At 35.9% G+C, this 14,908-nt stretch overlaps 1 protein-coding gene across 1 annotated transcript; it reads left to right on the forward strand.

Annotated features, from left to right (window-relative positions):
- Window positions 1-852: 852 nt before the first annotated feature.
- LOC126018215 (olfactory receptor 52B2-like) lies at window positions 853-1,803 on the forward strand. The gene has a single exon (XM_049780361.1). It carries the CDS (start codon window positions 853-855, stop codon window positions 1,801-1,803), a length of 951 nt encoding a protein of 316 aa, XP_049636318.1.
- Window positions 1,804-14,908: the final 13,105 nt, after the last annotated feature.

The raw sequence follows: 14,908 nt of genomic DNA on the forward strand, positions 1-14,908 counted from the left end.
ATAGCCAGGAGTAACCCCTGAGCGTCACAGGGTGTGGCCCAAAAAACAAAAACAAAACAAAAAAAAAAAAACTTGCCCCTTTTAACACATGCTGACCCCTCTTTGTCTCTCTCTCTCTCTCTCACTCTCTCTATTTATATATATATATGTATATATAGAATGTGATCAATTGATGTTTAGTGTTCTATATATCATTAAATTATGAGTAAATATATGTAACAGGTAACAAGATTATTGATTAGTTCAATAAAATTGTTTATAACAAATGTTATATTAATACTATTAAATATAATGTATGAATATTTGGAATTGTCTTTCCTGTCCTAAAATGTTTTGTCAGAGTATATAATTGATTTTTCAGGTTTTAGAATTTGAGAGCCATAGATAGCTCAATAGGATGGGTGCATGCAAGCAGGGACCCATTCAGTTTCAATTCCTGATAACAACTATCCCTGAGAACCAGTTGGAAAAACCTCCAGCACAGAGTTGGAGTAGTCTCCAAATACTAACATATGTGACAGTACAGATCCTCAGGCTCTCATGTTTATCCATCAGCCTAGTTAGCTAAGAATACCTAAGAGGGGTTCCCAAGTTTCCGGATCATTGTTTGAGAAATGTCCCTATAATTTTTTTTTGTATTCTACTCTGAATCTTTGGAGACTTTAAAGTAGAATTCCCCATGTAAATATGTTTATAATTGACTTTTTAGGAGCTCAGTATTGAGATTTTGTTGCAGATGCATAAAACTATTGGAAGTTAATAAATAATTGCTAATTGGTTGTGACAGGCTTGCCCTATAATTCTCTTTCTCCTTACAGATAAGTGAAAAACTTTTCATAAAACATTTCAGGCATGACAACTCTTAGCAATTCTACTGTCAATTATGATATGTTTATTCTTATTGGTATCCCTGGCCTGAAGGAGCTACACATGTGGATCTCCATTCCGTTTTTTCTGATGTACCTGGTGGCTGTGTCAGGAAATGGCATGCTGATCTGTGTAGTGGCAGTGGAGCGCAGTCTTCATGAACCTATGTATCTTTTCCTCTCCATGCTGGCCTTTTGGGATCTGATACTCTCTACATCCACAGTTCCCAAAGCCCTAAGCATCTTCTGGTTTAATGATGTTGACATTTCCTTTGGAGGTTGTGTTACCCAACTCTTCTTTATGCATTTTGCATTTGTGGTTGAATCAGGCATTCTCTTGGCCATGGCTTTTGACAGGTATGTGGCCATTTGCTATCCATTGCGGTATACCACCATTCTTAGTCATGGTGTCATTGGCAAAATCGGAGCTATTGTTGTGTTCAGAAGTTTTGCCACTGTCTTCCCCATTGTTTTTCTTGTAAAACGTCTACCCTTCTGCCGAACAAACATTATTGCCCATACTTTCTGTGAACATATGGGATTGGCAAAATTGGCTTGTGCTGATATCACCATCAATATTTGGTATGGAATCTCTGTGCCTTTACTTAGTGTTATGCTAGATATGGTGACAATAGTCATCTCCTATGGACTCATTTTGAGAGCAGTCTTCAAACTGCCATCCCGTGATGCGAGGATGAAAGCACTCAGCACCTGTGGCTCCCATGTCTGTGTTATCCTCATGTTCTATCTTCCTGGGATTTTCACTGTTATTGCTCAACGCTTTGGCCGAAAAATACCCAAACATGTCCATATCCTGCTAGCCAACCTTTATGTTCTTATTCCCCCCATGATGAACCCAATTATCTATGGAGTGAAGACCAAACAGATTCGTGAACGTGTGACTCTCGTGTTTTCTTCAAAAGGGCAATGTTGCTGAAGATGATTGACTCATGATTCCTTTTTTGTTTGACTCATCATTTCTTTTAGGTTACAAGGGTAATTCTAATAGGAGAGAAATGTTGCCACTTATTGCTATACATCTAGTCTTTATTATTATTATTATTAAATAGAATAAATGTTATATCTAATTTTGAAAATAGGTAAGTCACTGGAAATCTGTGTATTCCTGATATAAAAATATTTTAAATACCCATGAACTTCTTCAGTATTGAATACATTTTCCATTTTTTAACAAAGTAAAGCTTATTTAAAAAATTTTATCTACTAAACCAATTTTAAATCTCTGTGTCCACAACAGCTATGATGACTACAAATTAGAACAAGCTAGAGCCAAGATTCAATGAAAATAAAAGTTGAAACCCCTCATCTAGCCCACCTTATTCACAAAAGATATTAACATCCTTTTACTGCAAATGGTGATAACTGAATATATATAAGGTAGAACCAGCTATGCAAATGAAATGAAAAGATAAATACTTCTGTAACTATATGATTTGGAAAGAGATAAAGGAACAAAATAATTAAGAAAAGTGTTTGGATACATTCTGGATATCCTATACAACCCAAATCTGGAATACAAAACCCTCTCATATTTTTTAAATTTATCTCAAGATTTTTTATGAGAATGCAATAAAAACAAAACTGGATGCTAGAGCACTTTATGCAAATGTTGCACTGTCCTTAATGTCATGTTTCTTTATCATCTTCCTTATGGCCAGAGGGTAAAAACAAAAAAAAGCAAAAATCCCATTTGTGTGTCCTTTGTCTACAGCAAAGACCTTTTTTCTCCTTTCCTCTTTCTTTTCCGTGAGGTTTAATTTAGCTATTGTAAAAAATACTCCTTATTTTTGTCAGATGGTCATCCTTAATGAAGATAACTATTGATAATATTGGGATAGGATAGCATAGATAGAGGCTAGGGCTCTTGCCATACATACAGCTAGCCTGAGTTTGATCCCTGAAACTCTATATGATCCCCAGCCAGACCAGAAGAGAACCCTGAACACATAGCCATGAGTAAAAGCCTGAATACCACTGGTATGGAAATAATAAAAAACAATTAATGCTATTGAAGAGTTCCATTTGCAAAGATTTCACTTTGCTCTATAATCACAGAACGTTCTCTTTCTCAGTTTTCTGCTCATATTCCTTGATGATGATGGAGTATAGCCAAAATATTTTTGGTCATTTTTACTGAGTTTGATTTATTATTTATAAAAAAATCCAAAATCTTTTATTATAGCAAAAAGCAAGTTCTTGAAAACTTAATTTAGAATTAGCTAGTGAGATTCAGATAATGAGAAGACTTCAGAGATTTTTTCCGAACCCTAGATGATGAATATGCCAGTTTTTGTTTTGTTTTGTATTTGAGCCACACCCAGAAGAGATATATGCTTACTTCTGGCTCTGCACTCAGGGATCATTCCTTCTAAGTTTGTGAGACCATGTAAGATGCTGTGGATCAAACCTAGGATGACGAGGTGCAAGTCAAGTTCCCCACCTTCTGTACTATCACTCCAGCCCTGAATATGTCAAAGTTTTTGAAAATTCTCTTCTTTTTCTATTTGTTCACGATCAAAATTTAAAGGATTATCTGGGTTAGGGAAAGCTAAAATAAACTAGCCTGAGGCTCCTAGTATGGAGCGTGTGATTCTGAGCGAAGCGGCCCTAATGCATTTTCTTGACTCTGAGCCAAAGCAAAAATTTAAGACAAGTTCTTATCTAATAGAGATGAAAACACAAAATTTTTTATTCTGTAGTGGGGCCTTACATCCTTGACATTTGGCATAATGAGTCCGCTTAGATTCCAGTTGATTGGACACTTAATATTCACCCCCTTAAGCAAGGATACTACCTGTGGAAACAAATAATGTTTCCCACACCAGCATCAGGAACATAAATTCTACCAAGGAAGGCCTTACTACCACCACAGCACTAACTTACTCCAAAAACAGTTCTTATATTACCCTGACAACCAGGCAACAGAAATAGTCTGCTTTTAGGGCAGGATTCTCTGCAATGTTAATTGATGGAGAGACAGAACCAGAAGACACAACACACCACCCTGTCATTGACACAGGACTGTACAGAAACCAGGATCTACAATTACAGAAACCTGATTACAACAACTATGAGACTAAAGAACTGACCACCGAGAATGACTAGGGGGTTGGACAGGAGCCAACAGGATTCGTAGAGCCTTGAGTTGGTCTTATGCCAAATTGCTTTGGGGTTAAGATCTCACTGTATTTTTAGGCCAAAGGTGTTTATTTCTAATCTCTTCCATATTTTGCTATGCCTAGGCAAAAGACAATTGCCACACACACACACACACACACACACACACACACAAACACACACATATTTTAATGTATTTACCACCTCTGGAGAAAAAATGGGAGCAAACTAAATCTTTGGCTATTGCATTAATGATTTTATATGTGATACAATAATTTTCACAAATATAACTTCTAATGAACTCTCTCCCCTTCTTCCACTTTTTAATTCTCTGTTCTCTTTCTATTTAACTTTGCTGTTAACTTTACTGTCATCCTGAAACAATTGTATTATCATCAGTTATGTCAACAATGTGATGCATTTTAATTAAATAAATAATTTTTTAAAAAGGGACACTTTTATTATATTGATTACAATATTATTATTATTATTATATTATTATTGATTACTTCCCTGGCCAGGAAGTCCCAGCCAGTGAGACTCACAGTTCAATCTTTGTCAGCTTCTAGTCTCCTTGGTCTTCATTTCCATGCTAAAAAAATCCATAATGCAATTATATTCTCTGTTATCTAAATAAATATGCACATATGATCATTGTATGTTCCTCAGTTGTACATGACTTCAGTTTATTCTCATGTGATATTTATGCTTATTGAAAATATGCTAGAATTTGCATAAGCTGTTATATTACTTTATTTGAAGGTGTTCTTCATTCTGTGCTGGTGGACTTCCTTCCCAACCTAAGCTGTTTTCATTGAGAATAAAGCTCATTTTATGTTCAGATGTTCCTGTTCTTTTTGTAGGATGACAAATAGATGGCTCAGGGTTTTAGAACTTGAAACAAAGATAGTACTTTTCTCTAGAGATTTTTCCCTATCAGTCTCCAGAGAAACAATTTCAGAAAGAAACATAGCTAAGAAATAGTCTATATAACCTTGTAAGAAGACAAAAAAATTGGTATTTATTGACTTTGTATGCAGCAAACATTACATATATAGAAATGTAAAAATCATATGTGGGAAACAAATTATTTGCTTCTTAAATTAATAATAACCTGTCCCTGATCCAAAATACTCCTCTGCACATACATCATAAAATGAGTAATATATACTTTTATTCAAATGGATAAAAAAGTATTTATTATGGGCTCAGTATAAACTTCAAGTGTGATGTTCTACTTACATAAAACTTATATTTGAAGTAATATTTATATAATACTTATATTTGTAAATCTTAGATGGCTACTGTCTCAAAGCCTCTCCTTCCCAATTTTACACTGCAATCATATACTTGAAAGGACCTATGCAAATCACAGTAAAATCATGAGCTCCTTTACTTTCCCAAAATCTTAAGTTGAGAAATAATAGTCAGCCCTTGAGATATAAACAGCATATATCCAGAATAAAAGAATTCAATAAAAAGACAAGTAATGCATCTGAAGCTCATTGTAGCCTTAAGATCAGAAGTTATAGCATGAGCTACACTGATGCTTAAAGTTCACAAAAGAATTATAGCCAGTGTGCTACAAATAACCTTGGGGTGAAAATGAGGAAATTTATTTATAAATTTTTGATAAATGAGATATAACTACTTCTTCTATGACTAATGTCATGCTATCAATCTGATGTCGAACTGCTTTGCTGGTCAAATTTCTGAAAATTAATCATTTGGCTATTGCAGGCCATATAAACATTCCCCAGTACCACCATTAATTGTATCTTTTATTAGGGTTTATAAGTTCACTTAGAATGAGCCTCAAATTGGCTTTTATTTAACTCATGAAGTATATAAAGTGGTGATTTCTCTGTGTTAGAGAAATAAAAATAGGTAGAATAGTGTCTGTTCATTTCCTCTCCCATTTTATTTTTTGCTTGTTTGTTTTTTTTTTTTTTTTTTTGGAACATCCAATGACACTCAGGGGTTACTTCTGATTATGTGCTCAGAATTTGTTCCTGGTTTGGGGCAACACATATATGACACAGGGGAATCAAACAACATTCGGTCCTAGGTTAAGAGCATGCAAGGCAAATGCTCTACCGCTCCGGCCCCTCCTCTCCCATTTCTTGATGTGGCTTTTAGGTTTTTTGTTTAATAATAACCTTTATGAGTACTACTTTGTATAACCTAGATAAAACTTTTATCTGATCTGCTTAGTGCAAAAATTTTCTCATGTTTTTTTTTTATCCATACAGAAACTCTTTAGTTTGATTTAGTCTCATTTGTTTAGGTTTGATGCTATAGATCTTGCCATTGGCATCCCATGTTAGAAGAATTCTTTAAGATCTAAGACTTGGAGAGTTCAGCCTATGATTTCCTCAATGAACTTTCTGGAATCGGGTTTAATCTCAAGGTCTTTAATCCACTTTGAGTTGACTTTTGAGTAAGGTGTAAGATATGAATCAATTTTTAATTTTTTAACATGGTTTTTCAATTGTTCCAACAACATTTGTGTGGAGTTGTTGTTACAACTTGATATACCAGGGGTCTCAAACTCGCGGCCTGCAGGCCATTTGTGGCCCTCTGTACAACATTTTGTGGCCCTCCCTAGAGAAATCTTGTTTTGTTTTAGTTGTTTGGGTCACACTCCCCAATGTTCAAGTCTTACTACTGATTTTGCAATCAAGGATCACCCCGACTTTGCCTCCTGCGGCCCCCAGGTAAATTGAGTTTGAGACCCCTGGGATATACACTTTATGGAGTTGGTTTGGTTATCTCAAATATTGTATGTTATCTTTTTGTCTGAGAATGTTTTAATTCTCCCTCCCATGTAAATGAGTTTTGCTGGGTAGTGGACTCTAGGTTGAGTTTCTTTTACTCAACTGTTTGAATATGTCATTCCACTTATATCTTGCCTGGATTATATTAAATGGAAGATCTAATTTGAGTCTTATGTTCTTTTCTTTATTATTAAGGTTTTTCTTCTCCCTAATGCTTTAAAGAGAACATTTCTCTCTCTTTGTTTTGTTTTGTTTGTCATTTGAATTACTATATGACTTGGTATTGTTCTGTTAGGGCAGAGGTCTTCAAACTTTTTAGAGTGAGGCCGGATTACGGTCCCTTAGAGAACTGGAGGGCCGGACTATATGAGCTACTAATTCCTACTCATGCTGCACATATCTTATATAAATAAAATAAAAATCATTTATAAATAAACAGATCACACACAAGTATTTCAATGGTACTGTGGGCCTGCTTTTGGCTAATGAGATGGTCAATGTCCGGTTCCCTATTTGTCACTACCAGCCGTAACAAGTGATGCAAGTGGGCATCAGTTAATCTTGATCTGGCTGGAGATTGCAGATGTTTCATTCTTGAAAAAGTCTGTTTACAGGCATAAGTGCTACCAAAGATGGTTACCATTTTGAGTGCATGGTTCCTGGTATTTGGATATGTCTCAGAGGGGAGAGATGCATAGAAATTCAAAAGGTTACTTGACTTAAATGCGTCTTTCAGAGAGTCACAATTCTACAGTTCAGCCAGTTCCATTTGGTAAATTGTAAGGACATTTTCAATCTCAACAGAAAATGGGTTACGAAAAAGCTGTATGTCCTGTTCATGGAGATGAAGCTCTTTGAATCTAAATTGAAACTCCTTTTGCAACAATTCTAGTGAAGCCATACATGTTTCCTTTGGGAATGCAACCAATGGTTTGTCCGATGACAGGTTTTGGGTTGTTGGGAGATGACTGAAGTTTTCCTCCTGTACTTGTTTGATGAGAAGGCCTAATTTTACTTCAAATGCTTTCACATGTGATGCCATATCACAGATGAGCTTCCTCTTGCCTTGAAGTTGCAGATTGAAACTGTTGAGTAGCTCTGTTATATTTGTCAGAAAGGCAAGGTGCCATTTCCATTCTGTATCATTGAGCTCTGGTACTTCTTGGGTTTTTTTGAAAGTAGAAAATCTGTAATCTGCAGAAGTAAGTCATAGAAACGTTTCAAAACTCTCCCTCTACTCAGCCAATGGACTTCTGTGTGGTACAGAACATCTTCATGGGCAACATTTACCTCAGATAGAAATTCCTGAAATTGCCTGTGGTTTAGTGCATGAGTTCTAATGTAATTAACACAGGATACCACAATTTTCATAACAGAGTCCCACTTCAGTGATTTACAACACAGTGCTTGTTGGTGGATGAGGCAGTGTATGGCAATTGGATGAGGATGGTTATGTTTGTCCATCTCTTGTGTAATGTAAGCAATTACTCCTCTCTTAGACCCCACCATGCTAGGAGCACCATCAGTTGTTACACTGACTAACCCTGTCCAGCTCCAAACTATTCATAGTTTGGCAAACCTTTTCAAATATATCCACTTCTGTAGTTGTACCTTTGATACTTTGCAGTGCAGCAAGCTCTTCTATGACTTCAAAATACTCATTTGTCCCACGCATATAAATGAGAAGTTGGGCAGAATCACGAATATCATTGCTTTCATCGAGTGCCAAGGAAAAATAGCAAAGTTTCTTTGCAGAGTTTTGCAAATGGTGCAGCAAATTTTCTCCCATTTCTTCAATCTTTTGTGTCATTGTAACTCCTGAAAGGCTCACTGTACTAAATAAATCGGCCTTCTCTGGACACATCTCTTTGGCAACAGAAATAAGGCATTCTTTAACAAATTCTCCCTCCACAAATGGTTTGCCATTGCACGCTATTAGCTTGGCAACTTGAAAACTTGCCTGCAGTGAGGAAGTATTTAACTGCTTCTGCTTCACAAAAGTATTTTGCTGAGTCATCAGTGTATGTTTCAGTTGTAATATTTTATCTTTTCTCACTTCTCCAACCAAACAATCATATTTATCTTTATGTTGAGTTTGATAGTGGCGTCGCAAATTGTATTCTTTGAACACAGCAACTATATTCTGGCATATCAGACACACAGCTTTTTCTTTGTACCGCATAAAAAAGTAATCGTAAGTCCACTGTTCTTTCAATATCCTACACTCGCCATCAATTTTTCTTTTTCCTGACATCATTGTTTCCTAGGGATTCCAAACTGATATTAGTGAAATAAAAATATGTGTGTATATATACACACAGTGTATGAACCCCCATTCGTCCCTGATGTGAACACTTACCCATTGCAGGGTCTTCTAAGCAGACCAGCTCAGTCCATGATGATAGTTCAGTTATATCTCCCTATATAATGCCCAAATTTATATGTTCGGAATCAGCATGTGAACACTGAAAAGGAATTGCAAAATGCATATAAAATTTCCAATGTAACCCCTTTAAAATGTTTCAGCATCGAACCCCTAATTTTCCACATGGGCAATTCAGCACCGAACCCCTAACCTCCCAACCACCACCCACCCCCTAACTTTGATTTCAGCACTGAACGCCTCACCACCCCCAAAGGGGAATTTTCATATGAGTCACCCACAGCCCAATCGGGCAGAAGCCCCCATCTGGCAAAAATTTATTTCTATGGCACTTTTGACTGACCTTTGGCAGTGGAGGGAATGGAGGAAAGCCTCACTGACAGGCAGGCACAGCACACAGACACCACGTTGCCTGGGGGTGATGAAGGTGCCTTTTTACATGATATAGTCACCCACATGTGGTACTCCTCAACACGCGGCATCAGGCACCCTCCAGTGACGTCATCAGCAACGCCGCACGCCAAGTGCCAGGTGCAAAGGGCGCATCATTGTCCCTCTCAACACCGCCCTCACGCCCACCCTCCCAGCACACAACATGCCGTGGGCTGAGGCGGTTGACCTCATCTCTGAGAAACCATGACACTGAGTGTTTATGCTGGCAGGTATCTTGGCAACCAAACAGTGCTCACTGCTGATGGGCCAGATCAGACTCCTTTGCAGGCCGCATGTGGCCCGGGGCTGTAGTTTGAAGACCCCTGTGTTAGAATCTATTTTGTTTGGCACTTGGATTTGTACAGCAGCCTCTTTCCAGAGAGTGAGAAAGTTCTCTGCTAATATCTCCCTCAGTACTTGTTCTTCCCCTTTCCCTTTTTTCTCCCCTTCTGCTATTCAGAGATTATTTCTCTTGTCTTTTTTCATTAAATCCTTACATTTCCTTCCAATGTTTTAACTCTCCTTTCTTTTTAACTTTTTTTTTATCACTGCTGGCTTGTAATTTCTCTTCAAATTTGTCTTTGCAATTCTCCACCTGTGTAATTTTGCAACTATGGCTTGCTAACATGTTTTTTAGTTCCTTCCATTTCATTTAGATGTATTCTCTCATCTTCAGTAAGAGTTATTTTTTGAATTGCTTGAATTATTTATTTATAAATTTCTTAATTTCACAGGCTAGCGACTCCTTGATTTCTGTTGCTAAAATATTAAGTGTCAATTTTCTGTCTTCATCTATAAGGCTCGGTCATTTTTGTGGACTTGGAAATTTGCCAGGATTTATCTTCATATCCCCAACTGCAGGTGTCTTCCTTAGTTTCCTCATTATTCTTTGCATTTGGTGGGTTGGGATGCTGGAGTTTTAGGGTGTTTAAAAAAGTGACCTATTGGGCCGGGAAGATGGCGCTACAGGTTAGGTGTCTGCCTTGCAAGCAGATGGACCACGGTTCGATCCCCCGGTGTCCCATATGGCCCCCCCAGGCCAGGGGCAATTTCTGAGCGCATAGCCAGGAGTAACCCCTGAGCATCAAACGGATGTGGCTCAAAAAATACAAAAAAAAAGTGACCTATTGAATTGTTTGTATAAAGGGTGGATACAGGTACCTATTGAATTGTTTGTATAAAGGGTGGCTACAGGTATATATCTTCTTTAGAGGTTATTTCTTAAACAATAGAGAATATCTAAGTATGATAAAAATATTGAAAACTAGTTCATTGGTTTGTTGAGCTGGGTTTTGAGATGTATATTTTCTAGGAGAAATAAGTGCTACGTACAACCTGCCTGAAATTATATGATATAAATCACACTAAAATTGGAATGATTCTTGTTTTTCTAAAATTTCTAAAATTTTATTTGTACTATGTATTTAATAAAATGTTTGAAAATTCACATGTGTGGCCAATCCTGATCTCCTGCCTCCCACACCTTATTTCAGGTGTGTGTCTGGATGGAAAGAGAGAATCTCCCTCCTATCAACCCCCCTTTTTTATCAAACTGCACAGCTTTCTCCTTATTAGTTAATAAATATTCATTTCAAGTTTAGCAGCTCAACATTTTACACTTATATATTAACTTTGATTAGAATTAGGCAAAGACCATAATACTAGTGTACAGTTATAATGCATCTAGTGAAAAAGATAGCCTAAGTGAGTGGGTAAGAGAGAGATAATAATCAGATGGATAATAATAATTATAATGATGATGGTTTATATCATCATTATGTGGTAATAGTTGTTAAGAAAAAAACCAGAAAGGTCAAAATTGAATGGTAAAAATATGTAGCTACTTGTTTTACATAGAAGTAATATGTTCAATTCCTGGCATTGAAAATCTAAAATAGGGCCAAAATAATTTAATGGTAGATGATAAACTTATTGAATAAAAGAAAATTGAAGAAAAGATCATTGAATATAAGTAAAAAGAATTAAATATAAAAAGAGAATTGAATGAAAAATGATTACATACAAGAAATGAATGGAAATTGAAGACTAAAAATGCTCCCTATTTTTGATTAATAAAGATGAATTATTTATAGAATATTGTATTATTTACTGCAATATGAAATGAGAAGAAATAAATTGATAGTCAAATAATAATATTAGGCACTTTGTTGTTTTATACCTGTGCATCCTATATGCATGGACTCTGGAGTTCAAAGAGATGTCTGTACTAGAAGGAATGTGTAAACTTTGTCAGCTTAAATTTTAATGGAAGTGCGGAGAAATTATCAAAAAAAGTTTAGGGGCCGAAGCAGTGGCACAAGGGGTAAAACGTCTGCCTTGCCCTAGCTAGCCTATGACAGACCATGGTTAGATCCCCCATCTTCCCATATTGTCCCCCAAGCCAGGAGAATTTTCTGAGCACATTGTCAGAAGTAACCCCTGAGCATTACTGGGTGTGGCCCCAAAACAAAAACAAAACAAAACAAAAAAAAAGAAAATATGAGCCCACTCTTCCCCCTGGGGATGGATGTAGCTTAGCAACAGAACACTTTCTTGTATCCTGAGTTATATCCTGGCACTGAAAAAAATAAAGGGTGCCTACAGCAAGAGTGGTAGATATTAGTTATGTCTCTCTCCTCTTTTTTTTTCTGTTCTGGACTGCCTGAACTTCCAATTTGTCTGGGATTTTTATGTGGATGTGGGAAATGTTGGTAGTGAGAGTAAATGGTTTATATTTATTTGTAGTTTGGTTCTTTCTCTAGAAACAGAGATGGGGCTAGAACGACAGTACAGCAGATAAGGTACTTGTACCTTGCACGCAGCTAATCTAGATTCTATCCCTGCCTTGCATCCCATCATCTGGTTCTCTTAGTACAGCCAGGAGTGACCCCTGAGAATTGTGTCCAAAAATCAAACGAGAGAGAGAGAGAGAGAGAGAGAGAGAGAGAGAGTTAAAAATAGAGTTAATAAATAAAGCTTTCTAATTTGAGGTATTTTCATTTATTTATTCTTGCTTTTGTTTCCTTTGTCAATAAATAAATCAGATATATCCCTAATGTTCAGGTCCAGTATCACCTATTACATCTTCAATACATTTTGGAGACTAATATTTAAGTACTTTATCTATTTTAGCTGATTTTTATGTTAATAGTAATGTGCAGGAATCTTATTTTCCTTTAAAATTTTCATTTGACTGTCCAATTTTCCAGCACCTTGATGAGCCTTTGTATCTGTTATGTTGATTTGAATTCTTTTATTATAAATTTAATATTCATTTATGTGTATGATTATTGCTCTTATCTGTATATTATTACATTGGCCTCTGCAAATTATTTTTCCAATGCTCTATTGTTTTCTCTTGTTTTAAATTTTTTGTGTGGTTTTTGGGTCACACCCGGCAGTGCTCAGGGGTTACTCCTGGCTTCAGGCTCAGAAATTGCTCCTGGCAGGCACGGGGGACCATATGGGACACCAGGATTTGAACCGATGACCTTCTTCATGAAAGGCAAACGCCTTACCTCCATGCTATCTCTCCGGCCTTGTTTTAAAATTTTTTAATACTTTATTGAAGCGCTATGGTTACAAGATAGTAATATGGTTGTTTCTTTTAACAGTTATAAAGTTGTTCATGATTGAAGTTCAATCATATATGGATGACATTTCCTGCCATCAATTCTCCCAGTTTACCTACTGCTCCCTTGGTTGCTTCTGAAGCAAACATTTTCTACTCTTTCTCTCATTCCTCTATCCCTCTTTCTTTCTCTCTCTTTATCTTTTTTCATTCTCTTCCTTTCATTCACTTTTAGACACTGGTTTGGAAAATGTGGTTTGTTACTGAAGGGGTATCATGCATATCACTTTATCTCCTTTTAGCACCCGGTTCTTGTACAGAATATCATTTACAATTATCATTTTCATAGTGGTCCATTCTCTGCCCTAACTGTACTCCTCTGCTATTTGTGGCAAGCTTCCTAACATGGAGTGGTTCTTCTGATCCTTGTCTCTATCATCATTGAATTTTATTACCATTCTATTTTTATATTACACGAATGAGTGTAATTATTCTATGTATATCCCTCTCCTCTGACATATGCTCAGCAAAATACTCTCCATTTTCATCCATGTATAAGCAAATTTCATGAATTCATTTTTCCTAACAGCTGTATAGTTTTCTATAGTGTAGATGTAACACAGTTTCTTTAGCCACTCATCTGTTCTTGGGCATTTGGGTTGTTTCCAAATTTTGGCTATTAGGAATAGTGCTGCAATGAACATAGGAATCCAGAGAGCTTTTTTTAGCTTTGTGTTTTGGGTCTCCTAAGTTATATTCCTATGAGTGATATTGCTGGATATTAAAGAAACTTAATTTCTAGTGTTAAGGAATATCCCTATAATTTTCCAAAAAGTCTGGACCAGTTTACATTTTCACCAGCAGTGAATGAGAGTCTTCTTTTCCCCACATTCATGTCAAACCTAGATATTCTCTGTATTGTGTGTCAGTCTCTTTGGTGTAAGATGATATATCATTGTGCTTTTTTTGATTTGCATCTCCCTAATAATTAATGAATATCATATTGTTTTAAATACTTTTGTTTTATAATAGAATTTGAACTCAAAAGGTGGGATCCTCTATTTGTTTCTCAGAATTATTTCAGTTAGCCAGACCTATTTACAAGTAAATTTTAGAATTGTTAATTCTAGTTCCTTGACAGATGTTGTTGGTATTTTGGTACTGTCTTTATTGAATCAGGAAATTTATTGAATTAAGTTAGATATTCATTTTCATAGTACTTATTATTAATTTATAAACATTGTTTGTCTTTCCATTTTTGTGCCTTCTATTTCTCATAAAAATATTTTGTTGTTTTCTGTGTATAATTTAGTCTTGAATTTTATTTAATTTTATGTTTTGATTACTATGTAGTTTAAAATACTGTTAATAATGGTTTATAATGCACATAATTCCAACAACGCATCGTACTTAATACTCACGTCCCTCTTCCAAATACCCTATTACATATTCTTTTCAAACACTACACCACCGAAAGCTCAACATGAACATTATTGTAAACATGTATTGTAATAATTAAACTTTGAAATAAATAAAAATAAGTCATCCTTTCTTATTGATAATTTGAGTAGAGATGATTTTACTCTACATGTGTTCATATAATTATCCACATTCATAATTCATATATTTCCTTCTGTGTGAATATATGGTGATTCCTGTTTTATTATTGAATGTGTCATTCAAATTTAAATAAGATCTTGGTCAATACTTTCTCAGCAAAGTAAAAAATAACCCCAACCAG

This window comes from Suncus etruscus, chromosome 9 (assembly GCF_024139225.1).
Source record: "Suncus etruscus isolate mSunEtr1 chromosome 9, mSunEtr1.pri.cur, whole genome shotgun sequence".
NCBI classification, from domain to species: Eukaryota; Metazoa; Chordata; class Mammalia; order Eulipotyphla; family Soricidae; genus Suncus; species Suncus etruscus.

Bases quoted from the DNA above. Each gene is read 5' to 3' on its own strand.
- LOC126018215 (XM_049780361.1), top strand. From the start codon at position 853: ATGACAACTCTTAGCAATTCTACTGTCAATTATGATATGTTTATTCTT.